Genomic DNA, 25,538 nt, shown 5'->3' with positions numbered 1-25,538 from the left:
AATAGCCATATTCCAGAAAATGCTATAAAATCTACCAGCTGTGTCGCAGCAGTTGGAAATTGCTGTCTGATCCCTGGGGACCATTTGCTCTCAGTGTCCGTTCTGTACCCTGAACTGGTTTCAGCCAGATGTTATCTGATTTAAACAGCAGCAGCAAAAAATCACCTCTGCTACTGGGACTCAAAAGTTTATGTCTGAGAGTGCAACATTAAAGAGAGCAAAACTTCTCTCATCTGAAAAAGGCTCTTTGTAAGTTCACTTTGCTGAACGTTTGATGCAGAACTCATATACTTCTGGCAACACAGAGGAAACTGGTCTGACCAGTGTCTAGCACAGTGCTTCACAAACGTTTATCCAAAATGGCTCCAACACAAACATTAACGTGATCCCAGATGTAAATGAAAACAAATAGCAGACCTCCACTCCTCTTCCCTTATCCACATCTTCCTTTCCTCCTCATGTATGATAAATGCTTTTCCCATGTAGGTAACTGTGGGTAGCAGGAAGGTTTAAATTTCATCCTGTGTTATTTCTATATTTTACAAATTTGGGAACTAGTTCCAAAAGGAAGTTAAGTGATGCAGGGGCAGTGTGAACAAGACATTTAAAACTGTTGTCCAAAGTCTAGTACCAGTGGGTTTGATCAACTTATTAAAGCTCTTTACAGAAGCCTACATAAATCCCAGTCATGAGTCTGTTGGTAAAAAAGCATGTACCTTAACTGCCCATCAAACTCAGAGAACAAAGAGCACAGAGGGAAAGGATTCTCACTAATGATTTTCAACCATCTTCCGCTTCACTATGGTAACAGCTAAACTGTCTCATAGGATGCAGAAGTTCTCCGACAGGAGCAGGCCCTTCAGGATTAGACTTTCCTTCATCTGAAGTATTTCCTGCTTTCTCTCTCCACTGACCTGTCTACTGAAGGCTGAACTGATTCCTGCAAGCCAGGCTGCCAGTACACTACCCATAAACCTTGTGCCCATTTATCCCACCCCCCCTCCCAAAAACCTGCTGCTTTGTGTAGTCTGGGACAAGACCTTCTCATATAGAGCAGGGAACCTGGTGTGATCAATCCCTGCCCTTCATTCATACTCTAAAACCACCCACCTTGTTAACACTTACCATTGCTATGCTAATACTTCAGCTCTGTAAACAAATTAAATTGTAAAACACAGATTTAAAAAGGAAGCAGCATATGGACATGATCTCATTCATGCATTAGTCATGGACTCCTCTCTCCACCAAGATCTGAAAATAGCTTCCTTATTTTTCTGATTTATCCTTCAGATAGGGGATAACACTGTGCACTATGATACTAAAATACAGTTGTACCAGTCAGCAGAAGTGGGAGTTTAGTGGCTGATACAAAACATGCAATCCTACTTTGAAATCTCTGCCTGGCAGTAAATTTCCCTGTCATGGATCAAAAATCTCTCTCTCTGGAATCTAAAGTAAAAAAAAAAAAAAAGTGGAATGCCACATGACACCAGCATGACTGGGTAGAACTGGGCAGCTTACAAATCACACCACTTGATGTATTGGTTTAAAAAAAAAAAAATATCTATACATTTATATCTTGTGTTGACCAAATTGAGCCAATACAAAACAGAATTTCTACTACAGGAGCATTCGTCCCAACAAGAAAGCAAATCTATTCTGTACTATTAACCAGGTCAGCACTTTAGCTTTCTGCTTGTGAAATTCGGTGGTATGTCACACTTTTAAATGGTCTATGCTATGCTATATGACATTATATAAATACTAGTAAAAAAGGCCCGTTTCCGAGAGCCATGAAACGGGCGCTAGCAAGGTATTTGTTTTGTGCAATGAATGTCTTGAAGAGGATTTTGTGCCAAGGTGGCCCCCCTCCCTCCCTCCCAGGTGGAAGTGTGTGTTTGTGACTGAGAGAGAGTGATTGTGGGCAAGTGTGTTTGAGAGAGAGAGAGAGAGAGAGAGAGAGAGAGTGTGTGTGTGTGTGTGTGAATGAGAGTATATTTACCATATGTACTTGACTACAAGTCAATCTCAAGCACAAGTTGAGGGCAGTTTTAGATCTAAAAATGGACACAAATGCTGTGACATAAGTCGAGGCTCCACTCCAGCCCACCCACCCTCCCCTGGGCCAGCACCATTCTCTCCCCCCTTCCACCCCCCAGGGTCCAAAATTGCTCCCTCTTCCACCCGCTGCCAGCTTCTCCATCCCCACCCCTCTCACTGTGTACCTTCAAACAGATTTTCTACAGAGCAGCGGCAATGCAGTGATATTCTTAGGCTGCCTGTGAGAGGCTCCAGAGCACTCTCTCTGATCTGATCTGTCCTCTCTGATTCATCTTCCTGTTTCTGCAGGGTGGGAACAGATCACAAAGAGTGCTCCAGAATAGGCAGCAGGCAGCCTAGGAGTATTGCTGCACTGCCGTTTGAAGATAAATGGGAGGGGCGGAGGAGGGCATTGTCCTGCTGATGGAGTTGGGGAAAGATTTATTTTTTTTTTTTAGCGCTATGGGTGTTAACCCGTAGATAAGATGACCCCCGTTTTTTTGAGGCTTTTGGCTCAAATTCCTCTACTTATAATAATTAAGTATATATAGTACAGTAAGATAGGAAAGATGTTATTTTGAATTGCTTAACACACTCACCGTTCCAACAAGCGGGTAGAGAAACCCTGCCCCCACACTGGCACGGATGTCACGGATTGGTAGGATGAATCCTGTGGGCACACCTTTTTTCTCCGGGTCATGGGATAACGAGAGGTGAGTTTTAGCCATGCAGATAGGCAGGTTTCCAAAGCCCTGCAAATAAAGAACATCACTCAAAGGATGGCACCACCACTTTGATTGGTTTTCTCGGCCATCGGCTTGGCTCTTGGCATTTCTGGGGATGAACCAACTTTTTCCACCATTGCTGCTCCTTTCCCTCTCGTTTTACCTTGGATGTTCGTTTCCAAATTTTGTCCTTTCCTCCTGCAGCCACTTTAAATAGCCAGCAAATCTCAAACACTAGAACTGCAGCTCAAACTTTTTCCTCTCTCTTTTGATTATAATGGGGGATTTTAATGCTCCTACTGGCATTCCTCAGGTGTCAAGAATTTTTTAATTTTTTTTATTTTATGGATTCAGTAGAATTTAAGCAGATAGTTAATACGAATTTAGTAAATGTCCCCATCAATTCTAATTTTCAAATCAGATTTGTATCTCTTGAAATCAGGCCTGGAGGCTGGTTGGATCATCACTGATTAACTTTTGCTGAAACCACATCTAATATTTTGGGAGCTCCAAAGTAGTAAATCCTTGCTTAAAGCTCACCTCTTCAATGCTGCTTTCGGAACCTAACCTTTCGAACATATAGGTTGCCCCAATCTGCTTGACCTTTCAGATTAACTGTACATTTGTCTTTTAGATTGTAAGCTCTTCGAGCAGGGACTGTCTTTCCATGTTAAATTGTACAGCGCTGCGTAACCCTAGTAGCGCTTTAGAAATGTTAAGTAGTAGTAGTAGTAGTAGTAAATGGTCCTCAGGAGGCATTGCATGTAATTGGTCCTACTCTCAAGGAGTGCTGAAAAGCTTAGGGGTCCTTTTACAAAGGCGCACTGAAAAGTGGCTTGCGGTAGTGTCGGTGCAGGTTTTGGGTGCGTGCAGAATCATTTTTCAGCACGTCTGTAAAAAAAAGGTCTCTTTTTACCCCAAAAAATGGGCATGCGGCAAAATCAAAATTACTGCGCGTCCGTTTTGGGTCTCTGACCTTACCGCCAGCCATAGACCTAGCGGTAAAGAATTTAGCCGGTAAGGACCTACAAGCATCAGATGCCACTTGGCACGCATCCGCTACGTGCGTCTGAAAATAAAAATGATTTTGCAGACGTGTGCAAAAAATTAAATATGTGCAAGAGCCACGCAGTAGTCGTGCGGTAAGTCCATTTTGGTGCGCATTGGGCGCACGTAAGTGCCTATGTGGTTTAGTAAAAGGGGCCCTTAGGTTTTTGTGATATGGTGGCTCTTAGGGATAAAACCTTGTTGACATTTGTTAAATCTGCTTTGGACCAGGGGCAGCAGGGGCCTGCTCAGTATAAAACAAAACAAAAAACAGGGCACTGTGGTTTACAAGGGAGTTGAAAGAGGAGAAACCGCTGTGGTGTTTAAACTGCTGGTGTAAATGACAGAATGACCAAATTAAAGACAATTATACTAAGGCCGTGGGGGAGGGGGGGGGGGTGTCTTTCACTAAGCCATGGTAGCGTTTTTAGCTCGCAGTAAAAATCAGCTGGTAGTAAACACTGAGACAATGCCCATTATATTCCTATGGGTGTCTCAGGCCTAGATGCACAAAACTCTAACGACCCTTTAATGACCCTCTAACGACAAAGTTTGCGACCGTTGCATGCATTATAGGCCTTTTTCTGAAGCCGCTAGCAGATAACGAAAACGGAATGCAAACCAGAAACTACCATTGAAATGTGGACAATTCGCTATGCACTAACCATACCGACGATTCTAACGAATCATTTAACGTGACAAATTTAGCGAGCTCTCAGACCAGTCGTTCAGGCCTCAGCTGTCATCTCCCCGCTCCCTCCTGCACCTTAAAAATGCAAGCTGGCATGTAAAAAAAAAAGTTATATAAAAACGCAAACTGGTAGCTCCCCACTTCCCCCTGCACTAACCAAAACAAAAAAAAAATTTGAATAGATCGGGAGGGAGCAAAGGCGCTCGTCAGGAGCGTCCTGTATGGGCGCCCTTCCCCCCCCCCCCCCCCGAGATCGCCGCTGCTGCCCACTTCAGCCGGTTTTAATAAAAACAAATCTCCACATTTTCTCATCCCCGGTCCCCCTTCCTTCCTGTGTTTCCTGTCCCTTGCTCCAGGGTTCCACCTCCCGCCATCCTCCGCCCCGCCCCCCCTTGGATCGTTGCCGCCGCTCCCACCCTCCGCATTACCGTCCCGCGCAGCGCCTGTCACCTGTATGTGGAGGCACTGCACAGGATAAAACACCTGATCGACAATTGCTTCTCCCTTCTCCGACGTCAGTCTGTTGTTCCTGGGCCCGCCCTCGATTAACGTAAGTTACCTACGTAGATAACTAACGTAGGTAACTTACGTCAATGGAGGGTGGGCCCAGGAACAACAGACTGACGTCGGAGGAGGGAGAAGCAATTGGTGATCAGATGTTTTATCCCATGCAGCACCTTCGCATACAGGTGGAGAGGCGCTGCACGGGACGGTAATGCGGAGGGGGGGTCCGGTGGAGGGTGGGAGCGGCGGAGACTATCCCAGGGGGCGGGGCACAGGGGCGGAGGATGGCGGGAGGTGGAGCCCTGGAGCAAAGGACAGGAGACACAGGAAGGGAGGAGGAGCGGGGATGAGAAAATTTGGAGATTTGTTTTTATTAAAACCGGCTGAAGCGGGGAACAGCGGCGATCTCGTGCGGGGGGGGGGGGGGGCAAGGGCGCCCATACAGGACGCTCCTGACTAGCGCCTTTGCCCCCTCCCGATCTATTTGGATTTTTTTTTGTTTTGGTTAGTAAAGGGGGAAGTGGGGAGCCTCGTGTTTGTGTTGTGGGTTTTTTTTGGACGTTTGTGGCATGCGCAGAGCAGCCAGCATAACGCTTGGCTGCTCTGCGCATGATTTAGGGGCCGATTAACGACGGGGATTACGATTCATTGATACATTGTACTTCTCGATACCGCAACGAACATGTTTGACCTGTTTTTTTGGTGCATGCTTCGGTTTTTCAAAATCGTTACGGACTTTAACGATTTAGATTTTTTTACGTTTGTTTGATGCATCTGGGCCTCAGTGTTTACTGCGAGCTAGAAGTGCTAGCACAGCTTTGTAAAAGGCCTCCTTAGGTAACAAAGAAATTGGTAGATTAAAAATAAATAAATAAAAAAAAAGGTGGAAAAAAACCCCCAAAAGCAAAACACCGTGTTTTGCTAGAAGAATGCAAAAGGCCCTATCCCATCCTTGAGAGCTTTTTATGGTACTAAACAAATTTGTTAAATATACCTGATATTTCTAGTATGGCAAGTAATGCTGTCTACCATTGGCCCAGGAATTTTCAGAATTTGTTTTGATTAAAAGGAGCTGTTGTCATACGAGGTAAGAATTTACGGCTTAGCATTATTTAAGTAGCATGGTTAATGCCTCTTTGAAGGAGGTAATGATTCCCTGATCACTGAAGCCTGCGATAAAAATTGTTATCTAGATGCTTTGGACTATGGCAATTATCAGTTTATATCTAGTTTACTGTTAAGTAACGTTTTAGACAAGTGTGTGTGCTTAATTGAAAGATTTTTTTTTTCAGGAATAAAATGTTTTGGATTTGTATTAACGTGGAGTTCAGAAGGGCCAACGTCCAGAAACCTGGATATCAATTCTTCCCATTGTTAGTTATTCTACGATCTATTTAATAGTATTTCTTGATATTAAGACATCATTTGATGTTGTAAATCACAATGTTCTAATTGATAGATTAAGGGAGGCAGGAATTGGGAGCAAGATTTGAAATGGTTTATTTTTCTAAAATAGTTCAATCTCTATCAACCAAGCCTATTATTAAATTTGGGAAAGACAAAGGTGTTATCCGTTGCAAAAAAAAAAAAAAAAAAAATGAAAACATCATCCCTCTAGATCAAATTTAAGTAATGTTTTTTATTCTGGTGAAGAAGAAGTGAAATATTTGGGTATTCTGGGGGAAGTTATCAATGTGGGCTACAGGTCCAATGTTTTATTTTACCACATAACCCATTTTATGCAATGAGACTGATTTTGAGGCCAGACTCTGATAAGTGTAGAAGGTATTCAAGCAGGGTCCGTGTAGGACAAGAAAGAGGATCTAGGGCCTTACTGTCCTACCAGACTGCAAACCTCCTCCATTGGAAAGAGTAACACCTCTTCGTGGAATCTTTCCTGGAAGCATGCAAGACTTGGGAGACACCCTCTGAAAGACCCAAGGAGGCAAATTCTAAGCTCTCAACATCCAGGCTGTGAGAGCCAGAGACTGGAGATTGGGATGTAGAAGTGACCCCTCGTTCTGAGTGATGAGGGTTGGAAAACACTCCAATCTCCACGGTTCTTCGGAGGACAACTCCAGAAGAAGAGGGAATCAAATCTGATGCGGCCAGAAGGGTGCAATCAGGATCATGGTTCCGCAGTCTTGCTTGAGTTTCAGTAAAGTCTTCCCTACTAGAGGTTTGGGAGGGTACGCATACAGAAGGCCTGTCCCCCAATGTAGGAGAAAGTCATCTGATGCTAGTCTGTCATGGGCCTGAAGCCTGGAACAGAACTGAGGGACCATGTGATTGATCTGAGTGGCAGAGAGATCCACCAAGGGGGTGCCCCACACTCGAAAGATCTTGCGGACAACGCCCATGTTCAGTGACCACTTGTGAGATTGCATTATCCTGCTCAACCTGTCGGCCAGACTGTTGTTTACACCTGCTAGATAAGTGGCTTGGAGAAACATGCCGTGACGGCAAGCCCAAAGCCACATCTGGATGGCTTCCTGACACAGAGGGCGAGATCCGGTGCCCCCCTGCTTGTTGGTGTAAACCATGGCAACTTGATTGTCTGTCTGAATTAAGATTACTTGGTTGGACAACCGATCTCTAAAAGCCTTTAGAGCATTCCAGATTGCTCTTAATTCCAGAAGGTTGATCTGTAGGCCTTTTTCCTGAAAGGACCAGGCTTCCTGAGTGTGGAGCCCATCTACATGAGCTCCCCACCCTAGGAGAGATGCATCCGTCGTCAGCACTTTTCGTGGCTGAGGAACTTGGAATGGTCGCCCCATAGTCAAATTGGATCGAATCGTCCACCACTGAAGAGAATTCCATAGAAGGGCAGAGAGTTCCTCTGCAAGTACCTGTTTGTGCTGGGAGCTGTAGGACTGAGCTCCCGGTGGGCAATTTGGAGGCTTGGACTCCAGATTGAGGGTGTATCCTAACCGGACTATTTGAAGAACCCACTGGTCGGAGGTTAAGAGAGGCCATCTTTGGTGAAAAAACATTAACCTCCCCCCAACCGGCAAGATGTCCGGAACGGACACCTTTACCGAGGCTATGCTGAACTGGAGCCAGTCAAAAGCCCATCCCTTGCTTTTGCTGGGGAGCCACAGTGGCCTTAGGCGCACGCTATTGACGAGAATGAGCATGCTGGGACTGAGCCTGGGCAGGCTGCCGAGAAGCAGGAGTGTACTTACGCCTAGCATAGGAATAAGGGAGCACTCCTCTTCCCTTCAAAAAACCTCCTAGATGAGGAGGTAGTAGCAGAAGACGCCCGGCGGGAGAGAGAATCCATAGCATCATTGTGCTTCTTGAGCTGGTCAACCAGATCCTCTACTTTCTCACCAAAAAGGTTATCCCCCCAGCAAGGAACACCCGCCATTCGCTGCTGGACCGTATGATCCAGGTCACAGACACACAGCCATGAAAGTCTGTGCATCACTTTACCTTGGGCAGCAATCCTGGATGCTACATCAAAAGTGTCAGGAATTTTCAACATACCTTCTAAGGTCTTAGTCATCATGCAGTTTAAAATAATACTTTGCACCAAAGGCATCTGGTTTCTCCTGAAAGAATAGGCTGGTGGAAGCGAGCAACAGGTGCCAAACACAAAAGCCAAGGCAGAGGAGCAAGTGTTGGTGGTGGCCCCGGTTTCTAAAAGCTGGGAGAGCTGGATTGTTCACCTCCAAGAGGACATCAGGAGGCCCTTTGTAACCTGAACAGAGTTTGGTTTGTTCTGAGACAAGGCTACACTGTTAAAGCAAATACCAGCACTATTTCAGACCATAGAGCGAACAGCTTACAGGAATTTACCTGTTTGGTGTAAAGTTCAACTTTCTGTTGGGCATCTGGAAGAAGTTCCACATCATCTGCTCCATAGATCTTTTGTGCAATAATTCTAATCTTCTCCACGATAGGAAGCTAGAAGGCAAAAAACACTAGGATTACAATTGCAAGATCAGAGGTCAAGATACCAGCATACTATAACCTAGATCCTCTGCAGGCTACCGCAACTTCAACAGAACCAGTGCTACTATATAAAGATGAGTTTTGTGAGCTGTGTAGGCCCTACAGGTACTCTCTTCTGTAGGACTTCTGAAAACTGTCACATCTGGAAAAGGAGTCTCTGTGGTCCCAACAGAACAAATAGCTCATCCTCGGACAGTTCTGTTGAACCTGTTAAAAAAGGTATTGCACCATACAAAGAATCCATTACAAACCCTGATGACTACTCTCATCTGAGTTGCTTTGAGAAAAAAAGAAAGCCTTTAGGGAAGTGCTTATCAATCTCCTTTGTGGCCATGGACCCCACTGCAGTGGCTAAATAAAACTGTGTGACCCTGGAGGTGCAGAGTAATGATGCACCTATGGAGAGCCTACCTAGGTCGTGACCCTCAAACGATGGTTTCATGACCCCATTTGGAGTCCTAACCCAGTATCGGAAGTTCTGCTTTAGGAACTGCAGTCTGCAAATGGATCATAGCTAAGGTTTCTGATTTTAGGTTTTAATAATAAACACCAAAACAACCCCCTGATGCAAAAAAAAAAAAGCCCAAAACAAACCCCCAACAGGTGTTTATTGGATAATACTGGAAAAATATCACTTCCGAGTACACTTGCACCATTCCCCAGCTTATCCTCCATTCCGTTTTTGTGCCTTTTCTGTGCTGCCTATGTGACACAAATGCACATGCTCGATTCCATAGGTGCCGACTCTGTGGGTGCTCTAACACCACCAATATTTTAACCTGCCCGCTTTCTTCTCCCTCAACAGTCCTCCGTCCTCACCTTCCTGCCGCCCAGAATTTAAAGCTCATCTTACCTCGCTCGGTCCTAGCAGCAATGAAAGGCGAGCAGGCTCGGCTTCAGCCTTCCCTTCTCTCTCCGCTCTGGTCCCTCCCTCATTTCCTGTTTCCGCGAGGGCAGGACCAGAGCGGAGAGAGAAGGGAAGGCTGAAGCCGAGCCTGCTCACCTTTCACTGCTGCAGGGACCGAGCGAGGTAAGATGAGTTTTAAATTCTGGGCGGCAGGAAGGCGAGGACGGAGGACTGTTGTGGGAGAAGAGGTCAGGCTGGGGCTGGAACTCGGAGGAGAGGGGAGGGGGGCCTAGAACTCGGAGGAGAGGGGGGTTGAAAAGGGGCAGGTGGTGTTTGGGGCGAGTTACTGAACATGGAGGGGAGGGGAGAGATGAGACTTGTTAGACATGGATGGATGAGAGGGGAGGGCAGGGGAGAATTTGCTGGACATGGATGAGAGGGGAGTTAGGGGAGAGAGGAGAATTGCTGGATATGAAGGGATGGAGAGGGGGGAATGCACCACCTGTTAAAAAAATTTATATTTTTTTCAGCACCTCCAATCATTTTGAAAAGTTGGCACCTATGCTCGATTCCACTAGAAAAAGTATAAATCAATAGTACCTGTGGGACAAGGAAAAAACCCAAAAACACACTGATTTTTTTTGTACCCTTAAAGAACTCTTAATCGGCTGGAAAGTAAATACCTAAATTTACAATTTATGAACACCTAGGAATAAAAACCCTAATCACAGCATACTGATAAATCACACCGTGATAAAATAAAACGAGTGCCTGCAGAGGAGTTATTTTCACCCCAGTTTCCCTGGGCTGATACTCCTATAGAGCTGATTATAATAAAAAAAGGGAGGGGAAAATAAGAACACGGAACGCACCATGATTGGTCAGACTACAGGCCCATCATACCTAGTACTCTGCCTCCAGCAGCAGCCAGTTTAAAGTCAAGAAGTACCTAGCACATCCCAAATATAAAAGAGCCATTCCTTGCTGCTCAATTCCTTGCGGTTTACGGATCTTTCCTCCAGGAACTTGACCAAGCCATTGTATTGCCATACTGGGAAAGACCAAAGGTCCATCAAGCCCAGCATCCTGATTCCAACAATGGCCAATCCATGTCATAAATACCTGGCAAGATCCCAAAAAAGTACAAAACATTCTATACTGCTTATCCCAGAAATAGTGGATTGTCCCCAAGTCCATTTAATAATGGTCTATGGACTTTTCCTTTAGGAAGCCATCCAAACCTTTTTTTAAACTCCGCTAAGCTAACCGCCTTTACCACATTCTCTGGCAACAAATTCCAGAGTTTAATTACACGTTGAGTGAAGAAACATTTTCTCTGATTCATTTTAAATTTACTACATTGTAGCTTCATCGCATATGCCCCCTAGTCCCAGTATTTTTGGAAAGCGTAAACAGACGCTTCACATCTACCCATTCCACTCCACTCATTATTTTATACACCTCTATCATATCTCCCCTCAGCCGCCTTTTCTCCAAGCTGAAGAGCCCTAGCCGCTTTAGCCTTTCCTCAAAGGGAAGTCGTCCCATCCCCTTTATCATTTTCGTCACCCTTCTCTGCACCTTTTCTAATTCCACTATATCTTTTTTGAGATGCGGCGACCAGAATTGAACACAATATTCGAGGTGCGATCGCACCATGGAGCGATACAAAGGCATTATAACATCCTCATTTTTGTTTTCCATTCCTTTCCTAATAATACCTAATATTCTATTTGCTTTCTTAGCCGCAGCAGCACACTGAGCAGAAGGTTTCAACGTATCATCAATGACGACGCCATTCTTGGTCCGTGACTCCTAACGTGGAACCTTGCACGACGTAGCTATAATTCGGGTTCCTCTTTCCCACATGCATCACTTTACACTTGCTCACATTAAACGTAATCTGCCGTTTAGACGCCCAGTCTCGTAAGGTCCTCTTGTAATTTTTCACAATCCTCCCGCGATTTAAGGACTTTGAATAACTTTGTGTCATCAGCAAATTTAATTACCTCACTAGTTACTCCCATCTCTAGGTCATTTATAAATATGTTAAAAAGCAGCGGTCCCAGCACAGACCCCTGGGGAACCCCACTAACTACCCTTCTCCATTGAGAAGCCCTTCTGAACCCAGCTAGGTTAACTGCCTTTGACAACATTCTCTGGCTACACATTCCAAAACTTGATTACACTGAGTGAAAAAAATAACTACTTTACCCAATTTGTTTAAAAGAGTGGCCCCTAGTTCTACTTGAAGGTTTAAATAACTGTTTCCTACCATGCGTGATTTTAGAGACCTCTATCATATCTCCTCTATGTTGTCTTCTCAATGTGAAGAGCTCTAACATTCTGTCTTTTTCTAAGGGAAGCATTCCACCCCCGTTATCATTTCTGTTGCCCTTTTCTGTACCTTTTCTCAGAACAGATAACACTGAGCAATATTTTGAACATTTATGTGTGATGTGCTCTCTTATTTTCTTTTTGCCGTTCTTCCACTTGGAGGCTTGTGGAGTTTTGCAAGTTTGAGAAAGTTTTCTCTCTTGAAGCAAATATTAACTTTCCTTGATTAGATGTGTGGTCTGGTTATTGCTGCTTAGTTTGAAAATCTTGACAAATTTCAATAAATTCCAAACAGAAAATAAAGATATAGTGGAATTAGAAAAGATACCGCCCACCTTCCTTAAGAAAAACACTGGTGTGGGCTTTACATTTTTGCATCAGGATCACTGCCAAATAAAGAGCCTATCAATTTACAGCAGCTGTAGAAAACCATTCACATCTTTATGGATGTGCCACCCACAGAGGTCTCTGTGTAGCCTTGCATCCCAGCTGTTCCTTTTTCTTTTTATGGAAAAGGTATTTTATCTTTTTTGTTTTCTCAACTTCCCCTAATAGCATGCCCAGATAAGTGCTGGTATCATTACTGGCATGGGGACAGGAAGGGTCCCAGAAATGGCAGCCATATTCCCTCCTTCTTTAGGCTTCAGCACACCAAGGCGGAAACTCACCACTAAATGTTTTCACCCACTTCTGGTCTATTGGAAACATGTTTTGCACACAGAGTTCAAGTCTCGGTGAAAAGGGTAAAAATCAGAAGGGACTGGGAGATTTCAAGATGGGATTGGACTTCTTTCCTTCCTTTGAAAGAGGCTTTCCTTCCTAATGCTCTTCTGTCCCCCTCCCCAAACTTCCTCTTTCCCCGAGGTCTCAACCTCCATAATGAACAGACCACCACAGAAGTGCCCCATACTCAACATCCTTCCTAGGAAGTATGTTTGTGAGATCTGGCCTTGAGGCAGCAGGAGATGAGGAAAGATTAAACACATCTCCTGCCTCTGGCCTGTACGGATGCATAGCTGAAGAGGGATCAAGTGTGGATAAGCTGTAGTGGCCTGGTTAGCCTGGGAAGATACAGAACCCACAGAAGGAAGAAGCTAAGGCAGTGGTTCCCAAACCTGGTCCTGGAGGCACACAGTCAGTCAGGTTTTCATTATATCCACAATGAATATTCATGAAAGATTTGCATGCAGTGGAGACAGAGCATGTAAATCTCTCTCATGAATATTACAGCAGCCATACTGGGTCAGACCAATGGTCCATCTAGCCCAGTATCCTGTTTCCAACAGTGGCCAAGCCAGGTCACAAGTACCTGGCAGAAACCCAAATCAAGGCAACATTCCATGCTACCAATCCCAGGGCAGGCAGTTGCTTCCCATGTCTGTCTCAATAGCAGACTATGCACTTTTTCTTCAGGAACTTGTTCAAACCTTTTTTAAACCCAGATACACTAACCGCTGTTACTACATCCTCCGGCAAAGAGTTCCAGAGCTTAACTATTCGTTGAGTGAAAAAATATTTCCTCCTATTTGTTTTAAAAGTATTTCCATGTAACTTGACTGTCACCTAGTCTTTGTACTTTTGGAATGAGTAAAAAGTCAATTTACTTCTACACCACTCAGGATTTTGTAGACCTCAATCATATCTCCCCTCATCTGTCTCTTTTCCGAGCTGAAGAGCCCCTATTCATTGTGGATATCCTGAAAACCTAACTAGCTGGGGTGCCTCCAGGACCAGGTTTGGGAACCACTGAGTTAAGGGAAAGTGTTGCCCGACACTCAGGTCAGCTGCCCCTTTCACCCCCCCCCCCAAAAGTCCTCGCCCTAAGATCCAGATTTTATTGTGTTTTAGACATTTTGGATGTGAAAGACAGTCAATGTCAAGACAGGGTGTTGAAGAAATGCATCATCTATAGTTGTCCAGCTACATTAAAATAGAAGGAAAAATGGAATTTGAAAACAAACAAAAAGAAACCCAAGGCAATCTGTACCATACACTTCCAACTGATGTTTAGGGTTCCGCTGTTTGGCAAACAAACCTCATTTTTACATTTCTGGCTCAAGGTAGGCTAAACATTAGATACAGATTTTTTTTTTTTAAAAGAAAAGAAAAAGGTCTCGTTCTTAGGAACCACACTCCCCCCCCCCCCCCCCCCCCCCCTTTTTCATTTCCAGCCTCAGTATGAGAACACTGGATCAGTCAGAAAACTGCTTTATCCAGAGTTCAGGGTCTATACAACAACCAATCACTAACCAGTCTTTGTATGTGTCCAATATTACATGGTATCATGGAATACTTGAAGGTAAACTTTTGTTTCCCAATGTACACAGATTAAGCGAATGCTACATACCTGTAGAAGGTATTCTCCGAGGACAGCAGGCTGATTGTTCTCACTGATGGGTGACGTCCTCGGCAGCCCCTCCAATCGGAATCTTCCTAGCAAAGTCCTTTGCTAGCTCTCGCGCGCCCGCGCGCACCGCGCATGCGCGGCCGTCTTCCCGCCCGAAACCGGCTCCAGCCGGCCAGTCCAGTATGTAGCAAGACAATACACTTCAAGGGAAGACACAACTCCAAAGGGGAGGCGGGAGGGTTTGTGAGAACAATCAGCCTGCTGTCCTCGGAGAATACCTTCTACAGGTATGTAGCATTCGCTTTCTCCGAGGACAAGCAGGCTGCTTGTTCTCACTGATGGGGTATCCCTAGCCCCCAGGCTCACTCAAAACAACAACCATGGTCAATTGGGCCTCGCTACGGTGAGGACATAACTGAGATTGACCTAACAATTTATCCAACTAACTGAGAGTGCAGCCTGGAACAGAACAAACAGGGCCCTCGGGGGGTGGAGTTGGATCCTAAAGCCCAAACAGGTTCTGAAGAACTGACTGCCCGAACCGACTGTCGCGTCGGGTATCCTGCTGCAGGCAGTAATGAGATGTGAATGTGTGGACAGATGACCACGTCGCAGCTTTGCAAATTTCCTCCATGGTGGCTGACTTCAAGTGGGCTACCGACGCAGCCATGGCTCTAACATTATGAGCCGTGACATGACCCTCAAGAGCCAGCCCAGCCTGGGCGTAAGTGAAGGAAATGCAATCTGCTAGCCAATTGGATATGGTGCGTTTCCCTACAGCCACTCCCCTCTTGTTGGGATCAAAAGAAACAAACAATTGGGCGGACTGTCTGTTGGGCTGTGTCCGCTCCAGATAGAAGGCCAATGCTCTCTTGCAGTCCAATGTGTGCAGCTGACGTTCAGCAGGGCAGGAATGAGGACGGGGAAAGAATGTTGGCAAGACAATTGACTGGTTCAGATGGAACTCCGACACAACCTTCGGCAGAAACTTAGGGTGAGTGCGGAGGACTACTCTGTTATGATGAAATTTGTTATAAGGGGCCTGGGCTACCAGGGCCTGAAGCTCACTGACTCTACGAGCTGAAGTAACTGCCACCAAGAAAATGACCTTCCAGGTCAAGTACTTCAGATGGCAGGAATTCAGTGGCTCAAAAGGAGGTTTCATCAGCTGGGTGAGAACGACATTGAGATCCCATGACACTGTAGGAGGCTTGACAGGGGGCTTTGACAAAAGCAAACCTCTCATGAAGCGAACAACTAAAGGCTGTCCTGAGATCGGCTTACCTTCCACACGGTAATGGTATGCACTGATTGCACTAAGGTGAACCCTTACAGAGTTGGTCTTGAGACCAGACTCAGACAAGTGCAGAAGGTATTCAAGCAGGGTCTGTGTAGGACAAGAGCGAGGATCTAGGGCCTTGCTGTCACACCAGACGGCAAACCTCCTCCATTGGAAGAAGTAACTCCTCTTAGTGGAATCTTTCCTGGAAGCAAGCAAGATACGGGAGACACCCTCTGACAGACCCAAAGAGGCAAAGTCTACGCTCTCAACATCCAGGCTGTGAGAGCCAGGGACCGGAGGCTGGGATGCAGAAGAGCCCCTTCGTCCTGTGTGATGAGGGTCGGAAAACACTCCAATCTCCACGGTTCTTCGGAGGACAACTCCAGAAGAAGAGGGAACCAGATCTGACGCGGCCAAAAAGGAGCAATCAGGATCATGGTGCCTCGGTCTTGCTTGAGTTTCAACAAAGTCTTCCCCACCAGAGGAATGGGAGGATAAGCATACAGCAGGCCCTCCCCCCAATCTAGGAGGAAGGCATCCGATGCCAGTCTGCCGGGGGCCTGAAGCCTGGAACAGAACTGAGGGACTTTGTGGTTCACTCGAGATGCGAAGAGATCCACCAAGGGGGTGCCCCACGCTTGGAAGATCTGGCGCACCACTCTGGAGTTGAGCGACCACTCGTGAGGTTGCATAATCCTGCTCAGTCTGTCGGCCAGACTGTTGTTTACACCTGCCAGATATGTGGCTTGGAGCACCATGCCGAGACGGCGAGCCCAGAGCCACATGCTGACGGCTTCCTGACACAGGGGGCGAGATCCGGTGCCCCCCTGCTTGTTGACATAGTACATGGCAACCTGGTTGTCTGTCTGAATTTAGATAATTTGATGGGACAGCCGATCTCTGAAAGCCTTCAGAGCGTTCCAGATCGCTCGCAACTCCAGGAGATTGATCTGTAGACCGCGTTCCTGGAGGGACCAGCTTCCTTGGGTGTGAAGCCCATCGACATGAGCTCCCCATCCCAGGAGAGACGCATCCGTTGTCAGCACTTTTTGTGGCTGAGGAATTTGGAAAGGACGTCCCAGAGTCAAATTGGACCAAATCGTCCACCAATGCAGGGATTTGAGAAAACTCGTGGACAGGTGGATCACGTCTTCTAGACCCCCAGCGGCCTAATACCACTGGGAGGCTAGGGTCCATTGAGCAGATCTCATGTGAAGACGGGCCATGGGAGTCACATGAACTGTGGAGGCCATGTGGCCCAGCAATCTCAACATCTGCCGAGCTGTGATCTGCTGGGACGCTCGCACCCGCGAGACGAGGGACAACAAGTTGTTGGCTCTTGTCTCTGGGAGATAGGCACGAGCCGTCCGAGAATCCAGCAGAGCCCCTATGAATTCGAGTTTCTGCACTGGTAGAAGATGGGACTTTGGGTAATTTATCACAAACCCCAGTAGCTCCAGGAGGCGAATAGTCATCTGCATGGACTGCAGGGCTCCTGCCTCGGATGTGTTCTTCACCAGCCAATCGTCGAGATATGGGAACACGTGCACCCCCAGCCTGCGAAGTGCCGCTGCTACCACAGCTAGGCACTTTGTGAACACCCTGGGCGCAGAGGCGAGCCCAAAGGGTAGCACACAGTACTGGAAGTGGCGTGTGCCCAACTGAAATCGCAGATACTGTCTGTGAGCTGGCAGTATCGGGATGTGTGTGTAGGCATCCTTCAAGTCCAGAGAGCATAGCCAATCGTTTTGCTGAATCATGGGGAGAAGGGTGCCCAGGGAAAGCATCCTGAACTTTTCTTTTACGAGATATTTGTTCAGGGCCCTTAGGTCTAGGATGGGACGCATCCCCCCTGTTTTCTTTTCCACAAGGAAGTACCTGGAATAGAATCCCAGCCCTTCTTGCCCGGATGGCACGGGCTCGACCGCATTGGCGCTGAGAAGGGCGGAGAGTTCCTCTGCAAGTACCTGCTTGTGCTGGAAGCTGTAAGACTGAGCTCCCGGTGGACAATTTGGAGGTTTGGAGGCCAAATTGAGGGTGTATCCTTGCCGGACTATTTGGAGAACCCACTGATCGGAGGTTATGAGAGGCCACCTTTGGTGAAAAGCTTTCAACCTCCCTCCGACTGGCAGGTCGCCCGGCACTGACACTTGGATGTCGGCTATGCTCTGCTGGAGCCAGTCAAAAGCTCGCCCCTTGCTTTTGCTGGGGAGCCGCGGGGCCTTGCTGAGGCGCACGCTGCTGACGAGAGCGAGCGCGCTGGGGCTTAGCCTGGGCCGCAGGCTGTCGGGAAGGAGGATTGTACCTACGCTTACCAGAAGTATAGGGAACAGTCTTCCTTCCCCCGAAAAATCGTCTACCTGTAGAGGTAGAAGCTGAAGGCTGCCGGCGGGAGAACTTGTCGAATGCGGTGTCCCGCTGGTGGAGAGACTCTACCACCTGTTCGACTTTCTCTCCAAAAATATTGTCCGCACGGCAAGGCGAGTCCGCAATCCGCTGCTGGAGTCTATTCTCCAGGTCGGCGGCACGCAGCCATGAGAGCCTGCGCATCACCACACCTTGAGCAGCGGCCCTGGACGCAACATCAAAAGTGTCATACACTCCTCTGGCCAGGAATTTTCTGCACGCCTTCAGCTGCCTGACCACCTCCTGAAAAGGCTTGGCTTGCTTAGGGGGAAGAGCATCAACCAAGCCCGCCAACTGCCGCACATTATTCCGCATGTGTATGCTCGTGTAGAGCTGGTAAGACTGAATCTTGGCCACGAGCATAGAGGAATGGTAGGCCTTCCTCCCAAAGGAGTCTAAGGCTCTTGAGTCTTTGCCCGGGGGCGCCGAAGCATGCTCCCTAGAACTCTTAGCCTTCTTTAGGGCCAGATCCACAACTCCAGAGTCGTGAGGCAACTGGGTGCGCATCAGCTCTGGGTCCCCATGGATCCGGTACTGGGACTCGATCTTCTTGGGGATGTGGGGATTACTTAGTGGCTTGGTCCAGTTCGCAAGCAATGTCTTTTCCAGACATGGTGCAAGGGAACAGTGGACGCTTCCTTAGGTGGAGAAGGATAGTCCAGGAGCTCAAACATTTCAGCCCTGGGCTCATCCTCCACAACCACCGGGAAGGGGATGGCCGTAGACATCTCCCGGACAAAGGAAGCAAAAGACAGACTCTCGGGAGGAGAAAGCTGTCTTTCAGGAGAGGGAGTGGGATCAGAAGGAAGACCTTCAGACTCCTCGTCAGAGAAATATCTGGGGTCTTCTTCTTCTTCCCACGAGGCCTCACCCTCGGTGTCAGACACAAGTTCACGGACCTGCGTCTGCAACCGCGCCCGGCTCGACTCCGTGGAGCCACGTCCACGATGGGGGCGTCGAGAGGTAGACTCCCTCGCCCGCATCGGCGAAGCTCCCTCCGCCAACGTAGTCGGGGAGCCCTCCTGGGAGGTGGCCGCAGTCGGCACCGCACGCGGTACCGACGTCGGGGACCTCACCCCGGGCGATGGGCCAGCCGGCGCCACGCTCGACGGTACCGGAGGCGCAAGCACGGCCGGTACCGGAGGGGTAGGGCGCAACAGCTCTCCCAGAATCTCTGGGAGAACGGCCCGGAGGCTCTCGTTCAGAGCGGCTGCAGAGAAAGGCATGGAGGTCGATGCAGGCGTCGACGTCAGAACCTGTTCCGGGCGTGGAGGCTGTTCCGGGCTGTCCAGAGTGGAGCGCATCGACACCTCCTGAACAGAGGGTAAGCGGTCCTCTCGGTGCAGATGCCTGCTGGGTGCCGACTCCCTCGGCGACCCAGAGCTCTCGGTGCCGACGCGGGGAGGGGACCGGTGTCGATGCTTCTTCGACTTCTTCCGAAGCATGTCACCGGAGCTCCCCGGCACCGACGAGGAGGACGTAGAATCCATCCGTCGCTTCCTCGGGGCCGAGACCGAAGAGGGTCGATCTCGGGGGGGCTGTACCGCAGGAGCCCTCAGGGTAGGAGGAGACCCACCCGAGGGCTCACCGCCACCAGCAGGGGAATGGACAGCCCTCACCTGCACTCCAATCGATGCACCACCGTCCGACGACATCAGGAGACGAGGTCCCGGTACCACCGACGTCGATGCAGCTATCCGATGTCTCGGCACCGATGCAGAGGGCCGATGCCTCGATGCACTGGCAGCCAAGGATGAAGGTCTGGACGCTGATGACGTCGATGCACACGATGACCCCGGTGCCGATGCCGACGAAGAGCCCGAGAACAAAACGTTCCACTGGGCTAATCTCGCTACTTGAGTCCGCCTTTGTAACAGGGAACACAGACTACAGTTCTGGAGACGGTGCTCGGCCCCCAGACACTGAAGACACGAAGAGTGCCTATCAGTGGGCGAGATTACCCGGGCGCACTGGGTGCACTTCTTGAAGCCGCTGGAAGGCTTCGATGTCATGGGCGGAAAAATCACGCCGGCGAAGTCAAAATCCGAAATGACGAATTTGGAGCACCAAAACTTTAAGGGAGAAAAAATCTCGACCGAGGCCGAAAAGAGGCCTACCCCGACGACGAAAGAAAACTTACCGGGGCAAAACTGGAAATACGGGAAGGGGAAAACGAAACCCAAGGGGGTTTTCGGAGCACTTCCCGACAAATTTACAGAACTTTTTCGAAGAAAAACACGTCAATATAAAACGGACGCGCGAGGTCGACTCTCCGGGGCTCGACACGACAAAAACACAGCCGTACCGAGTGCGGACGAAAGAAGACTGGCCGGCTGGAGCCGGTTTCGGGCGGGAAGACGGCCGCGCATGCGCGGTGCGCGCGAGAGCTAGCAAAGGACTTTGCTAGGAAGATTCCGATTGGAGGGGCTGCCGAGGACGTCACCCATCAGTGAGAACAAGCAGCCTGCTTGTCCTCGGAGAAAACAGAGTTAACCTTGTACACACTCTGTTAATAGCCATTCAAACCCAGCATATTCAGAAAGTGGCATAATACTGTGATGGACTAGGATCAGGGTTCAAATCCCAATTCCCCCCCATTAACACTCCCTTGTGCCCTTGGAATATAATGGGTGTCTGTTAGCTCTCACTGAAAAGTATGCGCCTACAGCGTGGCTTAGTAAGTAAGCAGAGACCATAGATTTTACAGATAGTGATGGTTGATTTTTTTTAATTTAAATTTTGCAATTTTCAAATTATAATCACAGAGAATAACACTGTTCTATCACATAAGGAAATAGAAATTTTCCACACAGATGTTTTTAGTGTTTTTTTTAAGTTAGCCAGGATCTTTCAGGGCACTGTCTCCAAACAGATTAATTTTGTGCATTATCATGAAAGTAATGAACCTCATCCCTATGCTAGGGTAAGCCAGAGATGAACTCAGTCTCTCAGACTCACTGCATATTAAAAGTGGTAGTGGGGAATGGGGTATGGACTTGATATACCGCCTTTCTGTGGTTACAATTAAAGCGGTTTATATATTATATACAGGCACTTATTTTGTACCTGGAGTACATTACCTCTTCTTTATCTGCTGGGATCCACTTAATTGTGGTTTGTCCTCTTAATACTTTCATTAACTTTTGTGGTCTCTCTTGATCTCCTGCTGCAGTGGATCCAAGAACAAGCTCCCCAGGGCCTCTATTTGCTGTAGAGAAGTTATCTTCATCTGTAGTGTTTACAATATTGCTACCACCAACATTAGCCCCACCACTTAAGGTAAGACAGGCACCTTTGTATCCTAAGCAACATGTGGCTAATAAAAGGAGCTGGTATGAATATTTTCTCCCCTATGTATTGTATTGTAGTGGCTGCCTTACTGTGGTTTGGTATCGAGTTTCTACAATTGGGTCTGCTCAACAGGTCTTGGCAAAAGCAATTTGTTCCCTCCCCCTCAGACATTCACAGATATTCAACAGCTTTAGGTTGTGTTCTCTCTTTCTGGATGATCTAGTGCAGTATTTCCGAAGTCCAGTCCAAGAGTACCCCTTACCAGTCAGGTTTTCAGGACATCCACAATGAATATGCACGAAAGAGATTTGCATATAATGGAGGCAGTGTATGCAAATCAAGTTCATGCATATTCATTGTGGATATCCTGAAAACCTGACTGGCAAGGGGTACTCCAGGACTGGACTTGAGCAACAGTGATCTAAGTGTTCTAAACAACAGAGTGGGAACCAGGAGATCCAGGTTCAAATCCTACTACTGCCTTTTCTTGTCACCTTGTGCAAGTTACTTTGTCCACTGCCAAACAAGTAGGACTAAGGCGCTGGGAGAGGGACTCCGCGTACCTCTAGATAATTTGTTGGAGAGTTTCCCCTCTTTAGGATTCACTAGAAATACGAGACCACCACCACTAATCCATGTCTATCTAAACTCACTCTCTTTTCATGGGACACTCATGTTAAACCGGACTGGGAGCTGCTTTCTCTCTGAGCAGGAACATCTCCTATAAAAATCAGGACTGTAGACTCAATCGTGTCATATGTGATAGAAAATAATTCCAGAAATTTGAGTCTGGTGTATTACGTCTAAACTCCAAGAGGTTGCCAATTCCCAAACCCACCTCCCCGCTCCCCCCGTTTTCTATTTCTGTTGATGGCTCTCTCATTCTCCCTGTCTCCTCAGCTCGAAACCTTGGGGTCATCTTTGACTCTTCTCTCTCCTTCTCTGCTCATATCCAGCAGACCGCCAAGACCTGTCGTTTCTTTCTTTACAACATCCGTAAAATCCGCCCCTTTCTTTCCGAGCACTCTACCAAAACCCTCATCCACACCCTTGTCACCTCTCGTTTAGACTACTGCAATCTGCTTCTTGCTGGCCTCCCACTTAGTCACCTCTCCCCTCTCCAGTCGGTTCAAAACTCTGCTGCCCGTCTCGTCTTCCGCCAGGGTCGCTTTACTCATACTACCCCTCTCCTCAATACCCTTCACTGGCTCCCTATCCGTTTTCGCATCCTGTTCAAACTTCTTCTACTAACCTATAAATGTACTCACTCTGCTGCTCCCCAGTATCTCTCCACACTCGTCCTTCCCTACACCCCTTCCCGTGCACTCCGCTCCATGGATAAATCCTTCTTATCTGTTCCCTTCTCCACTACTGCCAACTCCAGACTTCGCGCCTTCTGTCTCGCTGCACCCTACGCCTGGAATAAACTTCCTGAGCCCCTACGTCTTGCCCCATCCTTGGCCACCTTTAAATCTAGACTGAAAGCCCACCTCTTTAACATTGCTTTTGACTCGTAACCACTCGCCTCCACCTACCCTCCTCTCTTCCTTCCCGTTCACATTAATTGATTTGATTACTTTATTTATTTTTTGTCTATTAGATTGTAAGCTCTTTGAGCAGGGACTATCTTTCTTCTATGTTTGTGCAGCGCTGCGTGCGCCTTGTAGCGCTATAGAAATGCTAAATAGTAGTAGTAGTAGTAATCCACCTCCCTTGTGATGTTGATGACTATGTTCCACTCTCGTATAACATCAAAAATGAAGAAGGAATAAAATATTTAATAGGAACATATGCAAGAATTAGCTGCAAAGTCAGAGTTTATCTAAAACAAATGAAGGCTCTGCTACATGCATTGCTCGAAGTCAAATTCAGTTTCATATGACCGCAGCAGAGAAGCTGAGTTCAAACATGCGTGGGATATGCATAGAGGAATCCTGTGCAGAAGGAATGGATCCTCAGAAGCTTAGCTGAAATTGGGTGGCGGAGCAGTTGGGGGGAAGAGGGGTTGGTGGTTGGGAGGCGAGGATAGGGGAGGGCAGACTTATACGGTCTGTACCAGAGCCGCTGATGGGAGAGGGGGTGGTGGTTGGGAGGCGAGGATAGTGGAGGGCAGACTTATACGGTCTGTACCAGAGCCGCTGATGGGAGAGGGGGTGGTGGTTGGGAGGTGAGGATAGGGGAGGGCAGACTTATACGGTCTGTACCAGAGCCGCTGATGGGAGAGGGGGTGGTGGTTGGGAGGTGAGGATAGGGGAGGGCAGACTTACGGTCTGTACCAGAGCCGCTGATGGGAGAGGGGGTGGTGGTTGGGAGGCGAGGATAGGGGAGGGCAGACTTATACGGTCTGTACCAGAGCCGGTGATGGGAGGCGGGACTGGTGGTTGGGAGGAGGGAAATACTGCTGGGCAGACTTATATGGTCTGTGCCCTGAAAAGGACAGGTACAAATTCAAGGTAAGGTATACACATATGAGTTTGTCTTGGGCAGACTGGATGGACCATGCAGGTCTTTTTCTGCCGTCATCTACTATGTTACTATGTTACTGAGACTTCCCATGGATCCCATATAGCTGTTTCCCTATTGAATGGCAGAACTTCTCAAACTAAATTCAGTTTGCTCTCCAGATGCTGCCTTCTCCCCTCGGTTTTACAAGTAAAATCGGTGGACCATTCTGAAACAACATGCCTGTTTTAACACTATCACTGCCACAGAAAAAAATGGAGGCAAAGGAATGAGAACGCAAGCTTGGCCTTTACTCCAATAAAATCACTCTCTAATGTATTTACAGTCTAGAAGATTCAGCATGCTCCTATCCAGCACTGCTAAGCATGTACCATGAGGTCCCAAGCTGGAGGAGGATCTCATTTTGTGACCCCACTCCCTCACTGGCTAGATTTGATTTTCTGGCACTTTCCTAAACAAAAACAGGCTTAGAACCAAACCAGCAAGAAATTTTAGTTTTTCCCCCAATCACCACAGAACTCTCAGACCTCAGCGATTCTTTCCTGGAGGGTGTTAAAAGACTCTTTAGATTTAATAAAAAAAGGATGGGGTAGAGATACATTTAGGAATACCAAAGTGCACTGCCTTTGTACAAACATTACCTCCACGTCGTACAGAAACCTGAAGTGACTCGGTGCCTGTGATGCTCGCTGCACAGCCATTGCCAGAGCGACAGCTCCCTTCCCCCCCTCAGCCCAGTGAGTGCTCTTCACAGCATCAAAGGATCCAGCAGCTTTTGCCAGGCGGCAAACCAGCTCAATCTCAGCTTCCGTATCAGACCTGCGAACAAGATGACAACAGAAACCACAACATGTATATGTAACTCAATCATGACAAGCAGGTCAACCAACCCATCCAGGATGCCCTGTTATCCTAGTTCAAACAACAAACATAGGTATATGTAGATATGCATAGAGATATCTATCTAGACGAATATCCCAATGCTAGCTGCAGAAACTTCAGATTATAGGATAGTTCTTCTCATGTCAGGTTGTGATACATACATTTTTATTAAAATAATGGTATTGTAGAGTAGCCGGACCTTTAAGTATTAGTTATGCTCATTATCTTTTGGTATAATCAAGACATATACAGTGCAAGGTGAACTTTATTAGTTGCATCTTCGCTAAAACTGTTGAAATTGTTGGAAGCCAAAATAAGATGGCATTCTTTTGTTTCTGTATATAAATCTGTTTGTCATCAATAAAAATTGTTGAAACATCACCCTTCTGTCTCTCACCTACCAGCACCCAACTTTACCCTGTCTTTCTCTCCTGTCCTCTATCCAGTTTTGCCTGTCTGCCCCCCCCCCCCCAATACTCCTGTCTTTTTCCCCCATTCATCATGCATCATCAACCCATACCCCATCCAGGACAGGACTCTCTCTCATGCAGGCCTCCCCTCCCCTCAGCTATGCAGGATCTCTTCTCTCTCATCCCCCCACTGTCGCTTTCAGCACCTCTCCATCCAACATCACCTATTCCTCATCATATCCCCCTTCTATCTCTTATCCCTCAGCATCCAATTTTACCCTTTCTCTTCTCCCCGTTGCCTGTCTTTCC

At 47.5% G+C, this 25,538-nt stretch overlaps 1 protein-coding gene across 1 annotated transcript in view; it reads right to left on the bottom strand.

Annotated features, from left to right (window-relative positions):
* The window catches only part of MTHFD1 (methylenetetrahydrofolate dehydrogenase, cyclohydrolase and formyltetrahydrofolate synthetase 1), a 150,972-nt gene that overhangs the window by 6,796 nt on the left and 118,638 nt on the right, over positions 1-25,538 (bottom strand). Inside the window, exons 24-26 of the mRNA XM_030214776.1 lie at positions 24,579-24,756; positions 8,809-8,916; positions 2,640-2,792 (exon numbers count right to left, since the gene is read on the bottom strand). Coding sequence (XP_030070636.1) covers positions 2,640-2,792; positions 8,809-8,916; positions 24,579-24,756 — 439 coding nt within the window. The remainder of the gene's footprint in view (positions 1-2,639; positions 2,793-8,808; positions 8,917-24,578; positions 24,757-25,538) is intronic.

Source organism: Microcaecilia unicolor, chromosome 9 (genome assembly GCF_901765095.1).
Source record: "Microcaecilia unicolor chromosome 9, aMicUni1.1, whole genome shotgun sequence".
Classification (NCBI taxonomy): Eukaryota; Metazoa; Chordata; class Amphibia; order Gymnophiona; family Siphonopidae; genus Microcaecilia; species Microcaecilia unicolor.
This window is presented reverse-complemented; position numbering and strand designations above follow the sequence as displayed.